We start from the raw sequence: 19,510 nt of genomic DNA on the forward strand, positions 1-19,510 counted from the left end.
ATAAGACTCTCTGTTGCACGAGATTACGAACCCAATCTGATCATGATCAGTGCTTCACAGTATTGAACGACTACATCCACTCAATGACTCCATCTTGACTAGAAACAAGAAACAATGTTGCCACTGTCAAGTAGGTGAATTAAATAGCCTAGGACTACTAAAAAAAGAATTAATTGAAATCTGACGATGGGAATACAGAAAGATGCAGCAGGCTTCAGCAGCGCTAAAACTCATACCTATAATATTATTTTGATGAACGGAGGGGAAGCAAGAACGCAACATCATAGCGAAATATGTCGTATACTTCCAACTATGTCTTCTATGAAAAATCAATGAGATCCAGCTCATGCAAAATAAGCGCTTTTAATGAAAATTGAAACGAAAATGGCATGCAGGTTTCCAGGGCTTTGCTTCTAGCTAGTAAAACATGAAAATGCGCGCGTACACGCAGCTAGAACAGCCAGGAGAATTTCCCGTGTGACCATGGGTCTATTCCACCGAGAACATTAAAAACTGTCAACAGAGAGGGCTAAAATGAGAAAGACTAATACTTGACTATGGGACGCGGATGATCGGCCAATGCTCTGCAGAACCGGCAAATAAACGCAGGTCATAACGCCATGCAAGAATGACGTGATGCGCTTTCAAAAGCTAAGGGTAAAAGCGGAGCTACACGGCACCAGTGCCACCAGCAACGACGAACACAAGACAAAACTACTATGTAGATAAAAAGAACTAGGCTCATGAAAGTGGCGCCACAGATCAAAAGTTAAAATCAAAGCATGTGTGACAAAGGCGAGTTGAAGGACACATGCCTGAAAATACTTGCAAAAAAGACCAGATTTACCGACACTGCCTTGTCAGGGTCAGTGACTTTCACCGCACCAGTTATCGTAAGGGCGTGCTTCGCCATAAAAACAAAGGACTGATCAAGACAAGCACGTGCACGGCAAGTGTGCGTACGCGCTCACAAGAACATAACGTTCTGCAGGGGGTTACTCATCCTCATTGTTGCCAAAGCACTTGTCGCACACTCGCACGTCCATGTCCCAGCCACGGTCGGGGACCGTACGGCGTTTCTGCGAGCAGCCATCGCAAACGCCATTGCCACACGCTCGGCAGTGGTGCAGGAGCAGCTTCTCGTTGAAGTCCTGTGAGCACACTGAGCATTGGGTGATGTCCTTGTCGGCAACCCAGTAAGCTGGCCGAGCTGCGTCCTTCAGCATGGCCTTTGGGTACTCCATGGCGCCGGCCACGGCACTAGCCGCTATCGCTACAACTTCACCCATGCGCCGTGGCGTGGTAGAGGGCACGTCAGCTGTCTCGGCTCCATTCTCCGATGTTGGTGTGGCAGGCTGCAGCACAACGAAGGGCATTGCATGCATTTAAATCATCACTCATCATCAATAACTGGATGAGAGGGCCCCGCCACCACTTTCCGCATTTATTCGGGAGCATAGTGGATTTAGTAAAAAAAATGCTGGAAAGCAGGCAAATTTAGCGGCATTAAGTTTCGGCGTTTTTTGAAAAGAACTAGTGCCTATGGAAGTTTCCAGCTTAACAGGACTGTACCCAGTGCATACAAAATACAACACAATACCCCTGGCACACCGTAGGTTTGCCAGCATTTTGCTATATCGATAAGGTTTCAACAGGATGTCTGCGTGCAGTTCTCGTCTTTGGCACGACAAGCAGCAATATGCAAAAATCACCTATGCTAAATGCGGTGAATGGCCAAGTGAACAAGTGCGAGAGATTACACATGATGCAGCACAGGCGATTCGCTACTCGCATGATTTTTAAAAGCAAATAACTTCGCTGTGAGCTCTTTCTCAGGGGATTACATGGCTGTACTCTGCTTGAAGTACTCTTGGTACAAATTACACGCAAACCATGTTCACATAAGCACACCAGTTTGGTTTGGCAAAAAAGCCCCAGAGAAACTACATTATGTAATTTCAGGTGAAACAAAATTATTCTAACGGTGACTTACCTCCGGTCCGTTCTCAAAGCAAGTGTCGCAGACCCGCACAGGCGCATTTGCTGGCCAACCACGCCACTCCACAGGCATGGAGTGCGAGGAGCAGTCCTTGCAGAAGCCCTCGCCGCATGCGCGGCAGTGGTGACGTGTTTCGTCCGTGGTCAGGTCTTTCTTGCATTTCTTACAGTTCTGAAGGCACAATGCATGGTCAACACATGCACAACACATGCACACCATAACCACGTCTTGGGTTTGAGGGTACTTGAGCAGTCGGCTTAGACACGTTTCACTATGATTATTTCTTGTTAGAACAATCGGCAGGTTGGCACATCAATCATCAACTGCCTCACAACATCCACCGGATTTCGCCTATTTCCGGAATATTTCATATGGCCCAAGAATCTGCAAAAAGAATCAATATGACAGCGGTTATCCAGAGGCACGTACCGTGATTTGAGCGTTGGGTACCCAGTAATCGGGAGCAATGGAATCGGCAACCCAGTCGGCCAGGAAACGAGCCGGTGTGGCGCCGATCGATGAAACTACACTGCTGGCAGTGGAGACGCCTTCCAGCAAGCGCCGGCCGGCATTCTGGGTGCGCGTGCCAACAATTTTCTCCTAAACCATACAATACAATACAATAGTAAAGACACAAGGCTTGTCATGCAAGCTGTGTGCGTGCGTGCGTGCGCGCGTGTGTGTGTGTGTGTGTGTGTGTGTGTGCGTGTGTGTGTTGAAGATGACATAGATTGCTCAATGCCAACCCGCAGGACCAGTAGTGGTTCTATCTAGTAGGCATTGTGTCTAATCATTGGGTAGTCCTGATGAATACAACTTGTGGGCCAGTGCTACAAATTAACTGGAAGTGAATCAGTCATCATCGCATCACTGTGAGCATGTCAAGCACTTCGCCGCCGAAACAACCTCAACGGATCATTCATGTACAAGTGCATGTTTGCATTACGCAGAGCTCACTGGCTTGTCAGTTTGAGCACTCTGCCAAGGTACGTTCGGGCCTAGTTTAAATCTGGCTTTGGAAAATTTATTTTTCATTGCTATCAGGTTCGGCCTCATTTTCTCTGTGCTGCGCTGATGAGTTCACAAAGAACGAAACAGCATGCTGTGCGCAGATTGAGTACAAGTACATGTACAGTCAACTTCGCCAATAACGACATTCGGCGGGGCATCAGAAAAGTGTCCTTATTCGCGAAGTGTCCTTATAACCGAAGTCCCATTTGAATGTATGTGAACCCATATTTTGCATAGTATGACATGCACATCAAAATCAAGCTCTTTTCTTGCTCTATGTCAATGTGTACTTTATTTTCATATTGCAGTTGAAAGGAACTAAAAATTCAATATGCAAGGGAAATCGGAAAAATATGCCTTTTTGAGCCATCTACAGGGCCAGAGATATGTACATGTATGATGATTACTGTACAATCATACATGTACATTGTATACATATAGGTGTGCTGGTAAATCCAACAATTTTGAAGCCAACATAAAAAAGGAAGAAAAAGCCCCCCCCCCCCCCTCTTGACTGCATTCTCTTGCATGTGTGCCTTTATAATAATATCCATCACCATATGTTCTGGTACTTCTGTACATGTACTTGACTGACAGGTACTTGAAATAGCTGTCAAAAGCCCAAAAAGTCGTTATTCAAGCAGTGATTATGACCTTGGGGCACTAAAAGCATGTCGCTATACGCGAATTGTCGTTATTCAGATAGTCGTTATATCCGAAGTTAAATGTATACAGTTAGATGGGACTTTGCTCTGGGCATGGAAATTCGGTCGTTATTCGCGAATTGTCGTTATATCCGCAGTCGTTATTAGCGAAGTTGACTGTATGTACCGGAGGTATTTTTTATCAACTATCGTGTTACTGACATCAGTGCTGTCACAGCCTATGACCAAACTCACCCCGGGCCACACATGCCGAATCTCATCCCGCACCGCACATTCGCTGGGATCTTTGTTTCCGTACCAGCGCTCACGCTCTCGGAAGATCACTCCACACTGGGGGCACTCAATGACGTAGCTGCAGACGACAACGACAGTCACAGAACAGGAAAGATACCAACCGTGACATCTTGGTACTTTAAATGTATTAGGAAATTACAGAAAGGCCACAATGTGTTAATTCCTACACGTCACCAGCCCAGGACATAACAAACTGGGCTATATTTCAACCCAGTTACTGTTAGAGTTAGCACGTCGTTATAATTATAACGACGTGCTAACTCTAACGAGTTAACGAGGAGAAATCTGTCGTTAAGATAGAAATCGTTCTCCATTGTAGTTCTGCATTCAGCGTGCAAACTTCTGTAGTCCTTGGCCACACCGCTTCAATAGATCTCTTCCAAATGTTCACCCATAAGGGTATTCCTGATGTTGCCCTTATGGGTGACAACACAATTTAAAAGAGATTTTTTTGAAGTGGTGCAGCCAAGGACTGAAGACGGTTGTGCGCTGACTGCAGAACAGTTACACGATAGTGAACAATTTACAAAGTACAAACCAGAGTATGGGAGAGGTGGGGACACCAGAGAAAAAGATGTTTCACATGATCCCTATCTCAAGACACACTCCTTACCCATAAACAGCATTCGACAGCAACCCTCCCCACAGTGAGGACTGAGCCTGAGCCATTTTGGGAACAACGATCTGCTCTCTGCCGTTGGTGAGACATCCCTGTCAGAGCACAACAAAAATACAAACCAAGACATGCACAGTCCTCCATTGAGAAAGGTTCCAAACACACCAGGGGGGGGGGTAAAGTCTATACGAAATTGTATTAGGATAGACTCGGATGGAGAGCCCATGATTAATTTATAGTAAAGAAAAGGACCAAGGAACTACAATGCTATCATATACATGTAGCTTAGAACCTACCCAGTTGGAAGGTTGTCGGAGTGCACACCCAAGACGTGCTAGAGCTGATAGCCAGTTGGTTGTAGAATGTCGGTACTGTCGGTCAGTTTTGTGCAATGGTATCACATGAAGTGATTGTAAAGTAACTGGTGGTGTTAGTGGACACTATAGCGTATCTTGTAGTTCCTTGGTCCTTTTCTTTACTAGAAATTGTATTAAATTTAAATTTAAAAACTAAATCGAGACACCCCCTTTTCAAGCCCGAAAATTTTAAAATGAGGAAATTATCTCAAAGCAAATAAATATTGGTAACATGAGATGTTAGCTAAGAATTTCCTAAAATAACGGAAGCCAGCAGCCTTTTATGTTAGCAGGTCACTGCTACTGACAACTGCACCAAAAATTAACTTTCGTTCAGACACGCAGCCAGCATGAACCATGTATGTGTGCGTAAGTAAACACACTCTCAGGTACAATACAAAGGTCCTGTTGCGCTGATTGGACACGGGAGGGAGACACAAAGATGAAGAGATTACAGTACTAATATAGACCTTGTACAGATGTACGAAGTTCAGTACTAGGGCGTAGGTGTGTGCAGACCCGATTGGGTGTTCATTGTGTGCTATGCATGCGCATTCGACCAATTTTAGCCTCATAATCAATGGCAAACAATCCCTTTTCCAGCTTCTTCACTTCGGTTAGAACTAATGACTAGCTAGATCTTTGCCAGAAAAGTTTTTCGTTTGAAATGCCTTCAGGGCCCATTTCTTAGTGGAAATAGCAGAAAACACAATAGGGTCCTGCACGTTCAACACCCATTAGGTTCTACGGGATTCTACGGGATTTCGTGCATCTGTACAACGCGCAAAAGGCTTATTGTAAGAACTGCGTGTACCAAGAAGACAGAACAGAGTTCATTGGTGATGTGGCGGCTTACCCTGCACAGGTAGACCTTGTTATCAAGTTCCGCCTGGTACACACAGCGCTTTTCACAGTTGTGCCTGGTCGGGACGGTCGCGCCTGCGCTACTGGTGCCTGATCCACAATCTTTGTCATGGTTCATCGTACGGTCACACCGACAGCTGGAGAAACGCCGGGGCAAAGAGTACCGCAGACCGCACATGAGGGGTGCACGACAAGCAACGTGCAGTGAGAAGTTGGAAACCCTGCCTAGGTCAACTTCAGTATGCATACTGGTACAGTTACTGTTTGCTTCATGACTACATTCTAGCTGTATGTCATAGTTCTTTGGCCGCAACAAGGGCCAAGATACAGTAGTCCTACATATAGCGTTAGTGGGATAGGAAGCGTTACCAGCAAGCACCTGTGTCAAGGGAATGAGTAAATATCTTACTTGCATGCTTCACACACTGCCTGACACGTGAAGTACTCGTCCGGGAACATCTTGTCCAAACTCTCCGGCAGCTGACCGTCAAACTTCTTGTTTAAGTGCTGCATGATGGACGGGGAGGAGGGGAAGGAAGAAAGGGAGAAACATCAGTCAACTTGTACAAACAAGATTCGCACAGACAAACAAGAAAAAGCAGCAGACCGTCAAAGGGATGATCATCATCAGCATCGATAACATCAATTTGATAGGCTGCAGTACCATAGAAGAACCTACAGAAGTCTGTCAGAGCTCCCCCCCCCCCCCCCCCAAATACTGAGGCCATGGCAGAAGATACACCAGCACATGCAGCAATGCTTCAGCACATGTACCATCTTAATGGTACATGTGCTTATTAAAATAATTTAATAGCAAGTACCTTGAGAGCAGCCATCATACAGTGTACTGGCCTGGCCGTCCGCACACTGGAGTCCAATAACCGATTGTCGACCAGCTGCTTCAGAGCACTGAAGTCGGTATGCCCGTTCAGAACGCGAGTGCCACAGTAATGTAGACTGCTGAACTCAGGCTGTGGCAAGCGCAGCTCGGCAAAACGAGCCATCAGCATTTCATTGCCAGTCTTCCGATGAACCTAATGGCAGCCAGGACCAGAGTTGCACAGCAGAACAACACAGCAACGCATTGCGATAAGTACATACCATATTTTCCGGAGTATAAGCCGCATCCAGAGTTGTTGGCACAAAACACAGACATCTACCCTAATTACACATTTTCCCTAGGTAATTATCTTCATACACCAGGTCAAGAACGTGCTCCATCACGGGGGACTCAACTGACATGCACATGTCTTCCATGGCCCACTCTCCCTACAGAATGCAACTGACATGCACATGTCTCCCAGGCCCACTCAGCTCCAAGCAGAATGCAATCATCAAACACACCTGCTCGGCATCGCCGGTCGCCTCTCCCAGAAGATTCGTTCGCTGCGTCTCGTGAAACACAATCGCCGACGGCGCCAGAGTGTTCGCAGAGAAGCTCGCTTTGCTCCGTCGCACCGCGTTCTTCAGCTCCTTGGCAAAATGGTTCTGGAAAGCCTTCGAGGAATCTGACAGGAATGTGAACATATCATGGTGCAGGCGCCCAGCACATGTCTTGTATATGATCACGTCTGAAATAGCCAGAACCTGCATTCCACAACGATGAAGTTCGGAAAGGAATGAGAACGAAGAATTTGACACAGCGAATACGAAAACCAAATACGAAGCAACAACTCATCCCAGGTGCAAGTTCTCACACCTTGCGCATACACAAGGCGGCATTGACATGTAAGCACAAGGCCACGAGAAAAAGAGGGTGACACTTGACGGACGACATGCAACGCTATTGACAAGTAAAGTAAGTTCAGCGGCGCATTGGGTAACCTTGTCACTCCAGTACCAACTGTGCAACATGTATACTGTATCCTGTATAGGACTGTGCATATACCAGTAGTACCACGTGTACAAAACAACATAATATTAAAATTTCGTAGTGGATATCCACCAACATCGCTCTAAACTGACTGATCGCAGCATCTACAGCACATGTACTGTTATTTTGTACACGTGGTACTGCTTTGTAAAATCCAATCTCATGATCAAATCAGCATCCTGTACCAGTGCACAGCCCAGTGTTAATAGGCTTTCGGGAGGCACAGCTAACTCAGTCCATTGGATTTCATCAAAAAGCACTGTAGTCTTACACCACTGCAAGCACTTGCCTTGAGCAGCATGCGCACCCGCTTGTTGACGTTCTGCGAGACGCCCATCATGCCCTCCGTGTCCAGCACAACCGTGCTGGTGGCTTTATCATACGCCGCCCACACGCCCATGGTGCAGGAATCGGTGCTGGCCGACTCACCAAACACCTGGCGTCCGCCGAAGAAGAGCCTGTTCAGTGTGAACGACTTCCCATCACCGGTATTGCCCACGATCGAGACGACCTTGACTGATGTGGTGGCCTCACAACCCAAACGTCGTGCCAGGTCTTCCGCACTTGTTATCTAGCCAGTTTGAACACAGATGTGAAAGGGCAGAATGCGCACAGTGACAACAACTTACAATACAGTTCTGAGAAGTCAACTACAGTGCATTAAAGGGGAAGTTCACCCTAAAATGAAAACTTCACAACTTGTAGCGAAACATGCACTGATTCCAATGATGAAGGTCCCAGATTGATTGGAGCAGCCGTTCCTGAGTTATACCAGCTTGAAGTTTTCACTAAATTTGGTGACATCATGATGGCGTCATTAACTTGCCCCGACTAGGCCGGATTTATGATGTCAGAGAGATAGACTTTGTATGGGAGTAGATGGGGAAAAACCAATTTCTTTCTTGTTTCTCTGCAACATTGAATTTCATACTAGATGTTTTTCCAGTCGTGATACCGGTAGAGTGCCATATGTCCCACACCGAAGTTTGAGAAAAATCCGACTTCTTCGGGACAATAATAATAATATGAACAGGTTGCATATTGCAATTTCAAATTTGGACTTCACGGAGAATTTTCATTTTCAAAGTGTTAGGAAATTTGAGGCCACATGCCACGCACTGCTCTTTTCTCTCCGAAACTCAACACTTGCAAGCCAGATATGAAAGGAAGAAAAAATCATCAGTCACATTTTTAAAAGTAGAAAGGAAAAGGACATATGGAAACGAGTTAAGAGTAACTCTCCACCACTGTAACTAGATACTAGAGAGGTTCTGCACAACGAAAATTCGAACGAAGTTTCGCGACAGGCCTTGCGAAAATGTGTACGAATTTTCGCACGAAATTTGTGTTCTGCACATTTTCGTGGTTTGCACGCGCCAAGTGCACGTACGACATGACCCAATCTCACGAAACTTCCTACGAAAGTTCATTTCGCGTTCCCTGCAAGTTTCGCGTCCAAAGTTGCGAAAGTTCGTGCGAAGTTTCTCACTTCGTGACGTAGAGCGAAAGTTCGTACACATTTTCGTTTTGCAGAACCTCTCTACTATATACTGTATGTAGTATCTAGTTACAGTGGTGGAGAGTTACTCTTAACTCGTTTCCATATGTCCTTTTCCGTTCTACTTTTAAAAATGTGACTGATGATTTTTTCTTCCTTTCATATCTGGCTTGCAAGTGTTGAGTTTCGGAGAGAAAAGAGCAGTACGTGGCATGTGGCCTCAAATTTCCTAACAGGTTGCATATTGCCCGCATAAACAAATCATACGGGGGTCATGCATCTGTCAATGATCGTTAACCAGAGTTGCTTGTTGGTGGCGAGATTGAGGCATTCCTGGGACAATGGAGAGCCAAAATACTAAAATTCCGAATAAGGTACCTGAGAAGGTGACACATCTGTACTTTATACCCCAGGTATTGTACTGTACAGCCTACTGTTCTGGACATTGAAATCCGCTGGAGTGACCGGGGCCGGCGCACTAACTGCCTTAGCGCACGTACACACACACTCTAGTTCACGTTCACACGGTCACTGTAAAAATGGACCAGTAGTGGGCACGGCTGAAAGGCCAGCGCGCCCGCGCCCCGTGGGCGCTTGACCTCTCAACGGATGTCAATGTCCACAACAGCAGGTGAAACGACTGCCATAAAAATAATGCAGGGCCCTAGAAAGTTTAAACACTACTTTATAGCCCGTAGTTCATACTGAAGTTTCATTGTATGTGTAAGCTGCATCACTTACGGCTGTGTTGCTATTCCCATCTCACTACCACTAGCAAAGGCCGGGACAGTCAAGGCAGTGAGAACAGCTATAGGTGTAGGTGTAGCCTCAGTGTACAGCGTGAACAATGTTTGAAAGCCAGGACTTACCTGCAGTTGTTCAGTGCTATCGAACAGCATTACACTCTGTATAGCACTCTTCGCGTCGCTCCTTGCTTCCGTTTTCTGCCTAGTGGAGGACGGCCGTGGCTTAGGCCGTGGCTGTTGATTACGTTGTTGTTGTTGTTGCTGTTGTGGTTGTTGTTGTGGTTGTTGCTGTGGTTGTTGTTGTTGTTGTGGTTGTTGTGGTTGTTGTTGTCGCTGCTGTTGTTGGTCCTCGACTACATAATGCTGGGTCGACGTCCGGCTAGTAATAACACATTCACCCACATCTTGCTGGACTTGCAGCAGTGCAAGACTACTGCCGTTGTCACCAGGCCCAGAGTCTTCACCGAGGGACACCGTGGAGAAACCATCATCAACGGTCTGTGCAGCTGCTCCTATGGGTACTCGTACGTGGCTATGGCGCACACCATCCGCTCTGTGACGCTGGCTATCACAGCCCGAGCACAGGCGAGGCTCTCCAATACAGTCTCTACACGTGACCACGGCAGTGGTGACCGGTGTGCAGAGACGCACGTCGCACACCCGCCCCAGGTCTAGTCTAGTGTGCGATGCGTACTGGGCACTGGCCGTGGATGTCTCGTGCAGTGCTGAGTTGCACGACGAGCACTGGTTCGTGCCACACTCGACGCAGAACACCACTGCGTCCACCTCACAGGAACGAACCCTCTCTTCACAGGCCACACCACACGCTTCCATGCTTTCGAAGAGGATATTCCACTCAACAGCGTCAAAGGCTTAGTTTGCAGGTCGTCCTCAGCTTCTAGGTAATAGAGACTTTGGCGTTACAACAGGGGAACTGCCATAAACAAACATAATAAAAATTCTTACTACAACGTACTGTATTTCCTAGAATTTTTCAAAAGCTACATGTACCGGTACCGCGGTGTACTGAGTACACGAAATATTGCTAGAGTAGAAGATTGCTTATGGTTCACACTCGAGACTGAGAAGACCAGAGACGGTTCATTGACTGGAGTAAGTAAGGAAAAAGGCAAAAAGCAAACCACTGAAACATCGAAATGCGAAATAAAAGCTTTGACTGTTCGAGTTCTGCTCGACCATGCATGCATGGATGTACATCGCGAATGGTAGCACGGTGAGCCGGATGAGTCATGGTTGGGAGCTGCGCAATGTGCGCATATGTACGACTCGAGTCATTACGACATAACAACACGCCTTTGTGTGGACTGGGGAAACCCCATGACCAGGACTGTACTGTACCAGAACAACTGCAACTGACTCCTACTCGGGATGTTATCATGGTTTATCCTAGATTGCTAGAATATCCTAGAATAGGAATTTTCCGATCCTTTCAATGTTCTAATCTTTCAATTCAAGTGACCGTTTTCCTTTTCTATCTGGACTCCTCCTTGCTTTCCCTTTTCTCTCTAGCTCTTGACTTCTCTTGTACCTTCTTGCTATTATACACAGCGATAGCCATAGGCTAGGCTAGGCTAGGCTAGCTGCTGCAGCTGCCTGTCTACTTCTTCGCTCTACAAACTTGAGTCCGAGCATCTACACTGGCGGCATGTAGTAGGGGCTTCGAACTGTTTTTTTGGCAACTAACGTTGCCAAAAAAACAGTTCGAAGCCCCTACTACATGATAATTATTGTTACCGTACTACTAGTACCAAGAGTCCATAACCCAGGGTTATGGACTCTTGGTACTAGTAGTATGTCAAGCGTCAACAGACTCGATTTAGCTCGAGTTCACTTGAGTCGCTAGATAGTGTATGACTGTATACCAGGTATCGATCGACGGAGCTGATTTTGAGTCCGTGGTAGTGCACATAACTTAGTATTTACTTACTTCATAAGTCAAGCGAGCAGGTGCTAGACAGGACCTAGCCGGGTAGCCCTACGAGTAGATCTACGACTCCTACTCTGGGGCATGGGGTTACTACTGTAGCAGTTGATCAGGCAGCTAGATAAGATAGCGACCACGGGACACAGCGCCACATATCGACAATCGTCGACTTCGACCACCGTGGATTGGCCTGCCCTTGCCATTTCTCGACTCACTACCGGTACTTGTACGCAGCTTTGCACTTTTCCACTCCATGATCCAGTGGAGTATTTTGAACAAACGGAACAGGGCAGTGGAATATCTGTTTGGATTGGCAAGAGCCTTGTGCTTGCCTCAGTCGCCGCCAAGTGCCACCAGAACTTTCGTCATGAGTTCCGGTGGAAAAATAAACAATGAACGCGACATGTCTGAGGTCAACGACTGGCAAGCGTGGCGCAGTGCGGATGCAGTGTGCTTTGACGTCGACAGCACTGTCATCCGTGAAGAAGGCCTGGACGGACTAGCGGAGTACTTGCAGAAAGGAGAGGACGTCCGGACAATGTATGTAGTACAGTCATGTAGATCTACAATCAAGTGATTCAAGAGTGCATAACCCCTATGGACACTTGGTACAGTGTATTGTAGAATGCAACGGACGAAACGCAAGCAGGCACAGTGGTTGGTCAATGACCATGATTGAGATACTGAGAGGTACCTGGCTCAAGTCCTGTCTGGGAGCGGTTTTTCCAGCCGTGCTGCTACCCACAGTCAACTGGGAACTTGTGGCCAGACACAAGGGGTACATGGATGCGGCTAATGGGGTCTTTCTCGGCACTGGTGCCAGTGGTTGTGAGACTTATCCACTCCCCCCCCCGTTAGGCGCTGCATCTGCCGCTAGGAACGGACACGATAATTATTTACTTTTTACTTTTAATTGACGAAAAATATGCAACACGCAATCGACTATCAAGACCTAAGCCTAAGGGCAAGGCTAACCGCTGAAGTACCTGTAGCGTAACTCCGCCAACGACTTACTACACGAAACTAGGCTCTAAAGAATATGATCATCTGCTTCTCAGTTACTCTGCATGCCGAATGAGTGTGCATGGTCATAGGTGCATGGTGTGACTCAAAAAGTGACAGTGCACCTGCAGTATAAAGTGCCCTGGGCAATACAGTAAAACTCCCCGAATCAGAGCACATTGGGACCAGCACTCCTCCTAACTAGGAATTGCCCGTATTAAACGGGGACTGCCCGTAACTGTAACATACAATGCTCACGGTCACTGCATGCAAGTAAACATGTTTTAAATTTTTAATGCGAATCAATAGTTTTTGGGGCTGCAACGGTTATCGTTTGAAAGCCAATTTTTGTGACTTTAGATGGGGCAGAAAGGTGCCTGGTAAACGGACGTACCCGTAATCTGGGAAGTTTTCCTCTGCATACATTTTCCCGTTTCATTTGATTGGATATACAGTCGAACTCGGACCCCACTTATCACGAACTCGCCTATAGCAAATTTCGTGATATAGCGAACCACTCACGGTCCATGTCCCTGTTTGAGCCCATACGAAATTGACCCTTTCTAGCGAACATATTTCGTTTAGAACGATTCAAAAGTTGCAGGGCAGCATGTAAACCGTGTGCACTAATAGTCACATGGTCACATGACCGTCATGAAGAGTTGCTTGTATGGTGTAAGTGCATTTCTGTTGTTTTTTTAACTTCGCGGTCATGAGCACATTACTAGAGTAGCTGAAGCAGTATAGTGCCCATGACAGCCTGAGGATCCGGGAATGTGGCTCACTGTTGCCGTACTGTTCTGTCAGTTCAATGCCTGTTTGTCTTTGCTTTTGTTTTGCCTTTCAGAACTATGCAAGCAATGGGTGGGAAATTATCGTTTAGGGAGGCGCTGGCAAAGCGCTTAGAAATCATTCAACCAACACTATCGCAGGTACATATCATAATTTATATGGCTGTGATTTCTCAGTTCTGAAACGATGCTTGGCCCCGATTCCCAGAGTATCAATTCAGTTTAAAAAAGCAGCCTCACCAGATGCCGAAAATGTAGTGTTGCTTTTTCTGGCCAAATCGGCCATCTAGCTGGGGGATCCATGTCGAGACTGATGAAGTCACGCATGATCATGTCTCTATAACCAAAAACTTTATCGATAGCAAATGCAGGTCATTGAACGTGCGCTTCTGCCCGTGATCTATTCAGCCCAGACTCATTGTTTGTTTCAAGCCAGTGGGTGGTACTGATCATGGTTAAATCTCTATCTTCCACACTCACTTACTTCAGTAGCCGCATGCTTTGCGTATTGCCTGAATGCTGTCATCTAATGCCGTGTACTTTCTACGAAATCATCTTCAGCTGCTGTGGCTGTGATGACAACAGTGGCCTTACTGCTCGACTGGGTTTGAGCTCAGGCATACTGCCGCGGACCATTGTTCAAACCTGTATGTGTACTTGTGCTCCATTGGCTCATGGATATGTTTCCTGTTCATGATGTCTTCATTCGTGCGTAGATGGAAGAGTTCAGCAGCAAGCGAGCGTTCTCACTGACACCCGGTGTCCAGTAAGCAATGTAACTTGCTCTTTGACCCGCCGTGCTGCTCTGTTGGTGACCTTACTCTGAGATTGTTCAGTAGTACACCTATTGTCGTATCTCTCTTAGTCGTGTAGTATAGGTTACTAGTAGGTGTCTGCTGTCATGATATTATCTCTCTTATTCGGGCGGTCCGAGACCGGGTTGACTGTGCATAAACTTGGAAATGTGCGTAACTTTAAATCACATATATTATGATGGGGACTCGTGCCAGACATCTGGCATATGACGTCACTGTTTCCACACAGATAATTGGCAGAAGGGTAGTAGTAGTATGTCCACTAAACCTCACCCACATGGTGCCCGGTAGACCGAGATGCCTGTACCGTTGAGGTCCGGATAAGAGAGGTATGAGTGTATTGTCACGGGGCTGGCCACCACCAAGGTCAAACTACCCTGATCCGAATTGGTCCACTAACTGGACTGCCTCTGAGTCATGTGATATCGAATGTTATAGATGTACTTTTTTGAAGTACGAGTACGGTATTTGACTGTACTGTGTGTTAGGGTTTCACCTTCATGTTCCACTGTTCTCTTTTGGGAACATGCATTTCAGACTGCCAGATTTCATCTACACCGTACTGTAATTGCGTGATTTTTAATTAAGCCCATCCGATGTTTTCCTGACAATTTGTCCACCGTTGCTGCCATGCAGGGAATTAATCACCAAGTTGCAAACCAAGCAAGTTCCCGTCTACCTGATATCTGGCGGCTTTCTGCGCTTGATCCTGCCGGTTGCTAAGTCATTGGGCATTCCAGAATCGAATGTCTTCTGCAACAAGGTGATATTTGATGATGAAGGTATGTATGGCCTGGGAATGATCGACTGTGGATTGCTCCGGTCAGCTGAAAGGGAGAGAGCCTGGGGAGTTCTTTTTTCTTCTCTTTCAGGGCTGCCGGAACCGGCGAGGCTGGTCCGGTCATGGCCGGACCACTTTCCCGGCTGGATGGTCCATGTTGATTCGTGCAAAACCGGTGTAAAAAATTCTCAGAAGTACATGACTGTACTGTCGACTTGTCATCAGGACTCCATGATGAGGATTGTTCTGCAGCACAACCTCATGTGTTCACCTTCCACCAAAGTAGCACGAGTCACTCCTATCGAAATTGTATGCACTAGTCAACAGTGGAAATGAGCGAAAACATCGCACAAGACAGAAGAGACTCGATCGAAAGAGATAATCGAAGAAGCCGAAAGTATCCGTTCGTTCGATAAGCCAGGTAAGCCCGCGCAGATTGTGCACGCACGTACACAGCATGCATGTACATGTACACCAGGCCGCGCCAGGGACTGAGGTCCTATGAGGGAGTCGATCGTATCAATACTATTCACTGATAGCATACACGGAGATGTCGACACGAGATCACAGTTACTGAAGTCTTTATCTTTTTTTCTTTTCTTTTTTTTAACCTTTTCCTTACAGTGTTTAATCTCTTGGATGCTACCATCACTGGTACTGTGCGACTTTAATAGGATAAAAAAGTTGTGTTTGAGTTCTTTGATGATGATTTTGGTCATTTTCCGGAGCCTCACCAGATGCCGAAGTTCGCTCTATTTCACGTAAATTTTCGAAATTTCTCCCGGGGAGGTCCCCTGGACCCCGCTCAAACGTTGGCCGGACCACTCCCAAACTCCTTTCTCCGGCCCTGTCTTTTTTTATTTAGGAAATGGTAGTTATCACCTCACGTTATATCCTCTGTTCTACCAACAGAATACCTCGAACACACGGGCAGTATTTCCAAGCCGCCGGCATGCATTCAAAGGCTCTCAAAGATTATCTGCATGTTTTGTGTTTCATGATGCAGGGCGCTATGCGAACTTTGATCCTTCCGCCTATACTGCAGACACTGGTGGCAAGGGGCGAGTTATTGCTGACCTCATTGAACAGAACTCGTATAAGAAGTGAGTCGGAAGCTCTCCAAGAGTTAGCAGGCTTGCAATGGTGGAGACTGACACATACACTGCTGTCTAACGTTAGCCGGCTTGCAATAGAACATGCACACCCTGGAACTCGGGCGTTGTCACAAGACATACTGTAGGGTGTACATACATTGGTCTGTGACTGGTGCTGTAATAATAATAGTAAGGCCTCACCGAATAAATCCTTAGTTTTGGGTGACCTGACCGACCAATGTTTTGAGCGCCGACCGATTTTTGTTGTTGTTGTTGTTGTATGCATTCATGCATATGCGCATCATACCCATGTACATGTACATGCTCGCACTTCTCGTTGTGCCAGGTCCGAGGCCAAGGCTCTTCCTTCCTGCTCCTGGCTCTAGCCGGCTAGACAGTTCAGTCCCTTGTTTCGAGTTGACTCAATCCAGTCGGATTTGTTGCATGGTGGTTCTATTTGCCAACCGTAACATTTTCGACACTGACATGTTTTGGTTTAGAAACTCTAGTGGAAAAACGTTTCCGTCACAGACTCACTATAATGTAAGAGTTGAAAGTGTGACGAGTCTAAAGTTTAACGATTTGCAAAAAAAATTCTCACTTCGCAGGCACAGAGTTTAACGACCCTGCCATTGCACACCTGTCTTCTATTCCTCTAGTACAGAAGAGAGAAGGCATAACATACGTGTAATGTTTCTTGAGCTATTAAAAACGATGGATTCTTTCTCGTTAAAATGTTAGACTTTTGCCCCCGTTAGACATTCAACTCTTACAGTAGTTGACGGCGGCTGGACCGTCGTCAACAGCTGCATTGTTTGAGTCACGTACCCTGAGCAATTTGTTAGAAACTCTTCATCTAGAAGGCGTCACTCGCTTCAAAGCAGTGTTTGCTTCCGAAACCGGGTCAAGCCACAACGGGGCTGACACGAGTGATAATGTTGGACTTCATTTGGAGTTCGGACGCCGATTCTTTTTCTTTACGTTGGAGCAACAGGAAGCTGTAGTTCCTGGCCCGCGACGATCGCTGAATGATGTGTTGATGCACAACGCCTCGCGTCTCTGCTCTGCTTGGTGTCTGAGTATGACCAGTTTGACTGTTCCTGGCGAGCTGCATGCTACTAGTATGTGGTCTGCATGTGTGCTTGATTTATTGACCACACATTTTCTATCTGGGCTGTGTACTGAAATGTGCATACCGTACCGGTCTGGCATGCATAACAATTATCACACCTAAAGAGAGAAAGACCACCGACCGACCGGGATTTTTCTGGCCATGTTTACCCGAAACAAAAAACTTCTTCCGGGTGTGGCCTACTAATATCTTTATTAGGATGACCCAAGCGGCCAAAGGCTGTACATGTGGGTGCTGAGGAGCCTAGCTGTAACAGTGTATTCAATACACACTTTGATACGGGACACGTGATTGGGGTGGCAATGCAAAGAGCGACGGAACAAGATACCATAATCTCTCTGGTGCAAGCACGGTCTCCCGTAGCTCTAATACAAGTGCACCATGTACCCCTTTCGAAGGGCTAACACTATTAGTGCAGTGTGTAAGTAGCTGCATTGGAGTTTTGCAGGCGATAAGATAATACGTACAGGTTGAAAAAATTATAGGCACGGTCTCCAATGAAAGCTAGTGGTCAAGACGGTTTGAAACATAATAAGTATATCCGTGGAGTCTATGGTTGATAAATATGGTGGTAAAGACACACCTGGCAATATGGCGGTAAACACACGCCTGCCCACACACGCTCTCTAGGCTGCAAAGTTCTGGCACAGAGCTCTCCTTCTCACCACCACCACCATCAGTTCGCGCCTGGCGCCTGGTCGATGCATGGCTGGTGGTATCCGGCATAGCAGGCTGGTACATCAAGTAGCGCATGGCACATAGATGATGACACAGCAACGACATAGCTCGATTGCGACGTACGTTTCGTCCCCGCTGGACTCATCAGGCAATCTTCTTCTTGGATGTCTTCATACGGAGCTTGACTCGGGAGAATGAAGTCGAAGACACCACTGCAGCTGTACTTATGGTTGATAAATATGGTGGTAAAGACACACCTGGCAATATGGCGGTAAACACACGCCTGCCCACACACGCTCTCTAGGCTGCAAAGTTCTGGCACAGAGCTCTCCTTCTCACCACCACCACCATCAGTTCGCGCCTGGCGCCTGGAGTCTATGATAGAAATAATACGGCATGTATGTATGTATATGTGCGTGTGGGTGACCGCGTGTCACTACTATGATGTGTATGCCCCTGTGTGCTCAGTGTGGCTATGATTGGAGATGGTGCAACAGACATGGAAGCGAGTCCACCCGCGGTGAGTAGTATTGTGTTGTCAGCAGTAACTTATCCTAGCATTGCAACAAAGATGCCACCAACGTTCAGAAGACTGAAATCAACGAGGGACCTGTGAATGTGTTGGAAGACTGGCAAGAGGTCTCCTGTTCTTTGCTCTGTGTCTCGTTCAGCACATGTTCATTGGATTTGGCGGCAATGTGTGTCGACCTGCCGTGCGAGAAGCGGCCAAGTTGTTCGTGATGAGCTTTGATGTCCTTTCGGAGGCATTGGGTTGACAAAGGTAATGCTTGAACTGTTCCAGTGCAACGATCTGGTCTTCAATTTCTCACGACGATTAGTTATTCCTAGACAAAGTGTTTATGTCTTGACCAACACTGGATTCTTCAACAGTACACTTGAGAGCAGAATGGCCAGAGCCTGTGTGAGATTGCCACCTATGGTTTAGACTTGTTTTGCCGTCCCAACACACACACACACCTTTATAGGGTACGTCGTTGTCTTGATATCATCTGTGCACTATTGTTGGTCGTTTCAAGCCAGCGAGGTGCATCCGTACACTGCACTCGGGTGTATTCGACATTTCGTCCTTGAAGGACAGATCGGGTTTTTTCCTTTATCCTTAAATCCTTTTTTTCTTTCTTTCGGTTTTGTGACGTTTTATGTCGCAGAGTTCTAGATTTTGTTGTTTTCATCAAGTGTGAGAGAAGGTATGACTGATGGTTATGACTGGGGTGCACCCAGGGCCTACAGTGCAGGTTGATTGACCGAATGCAATGCACAACATGCCAGCATCGAACTGATGTGCAGGTTCAGTATTGTGAATCGACCCACCCCCCAACAGTTGTCACC

The 19,510-nt window shown here is 46.7% G+C and overlaps 2 protein-coding genes across 2 annotated transcripts; one reads left to right on the forward strand and one right to left on the reverse strand.

The window, feature by feature from the left end:
- Positions 1 to 75: 75 nt before the first annotated feature.
- Positions 76 to 11,116, reverse strand: LOC135830078 (zinc finger FYVE domain-containing protein 1-like). Its single transcript, XM_065342468.1, has 11 exons — positions 10,046 to 11,116; positions 7,968 to 8,249; positions 7,150 to 7,392; positions 6,627 to 6,839; positions 6,215 to 6,312; positions 5,798 to 5,942; positions 4,583 to 4,680; positions 3,910 to 4,027; positions 2,429 to 2,599; positions 1,994 to 2,170; positions 76 to 1,355 (listed from the first exon to the last, which is right to left on the reverse strand). The coding sequence occupies exons 1-11, from the start codon at positions 10,754 to 10,756 to the stop codon at positions 996 to 998; spliced, it is 2,616 nt and encodes an 871-aa protein (XP_065198540.1). The 5' UTR covers positions 10,757 to 11,116; the 3' UTR covers positions 76 to 995.
- A 732-nt stretch (positions 11,117 to 11,848) lies between these two features.
- On the forward strand, positions 11,849 to 19,421 carry LOC135830098 (phosphoserine phosphatase-like). The gene is made up of 7 exons (XM_065342491.1): positions 11,849 to 12,407; positions 13,717 to 13,801; positions 14,377 to 14,426; positions 15,112 to 15,257; positions 16,263 to 16,359; positions 18,629 to 18,680; positions 18,832 to 19,421. The coding sequence occupies exons 1-7, from the start codon at positions 12,121 to 12,123 to the stop codon at positions 18,934 to 18,936; spliced, it is 822 nt and encodes a 273-aa protein (XP_065198563.1). The 5' UTR covers positions 11,849 to 12,120; the 3' UTR covers positions 18,937 to 19,421.
- The last annotated feature ends 89 nt before the right edge of the window (positions 19,422 to 19,510 follow it).

The sequence above is a fragment of the Sycon ciliatum genome, chromosome 1 (genome assembly GCF_964019385.1).
Source record: "Sycon ciliatum chromosome 1, ocSycCili1.1, whole genome shotgun sequence".
Lineage (NCBI taxonomy): Eukaryota > Metazoa > Porifera > Calcarea > Leucosolenida > Sycettidae > Sycon > Sycon ciliatum.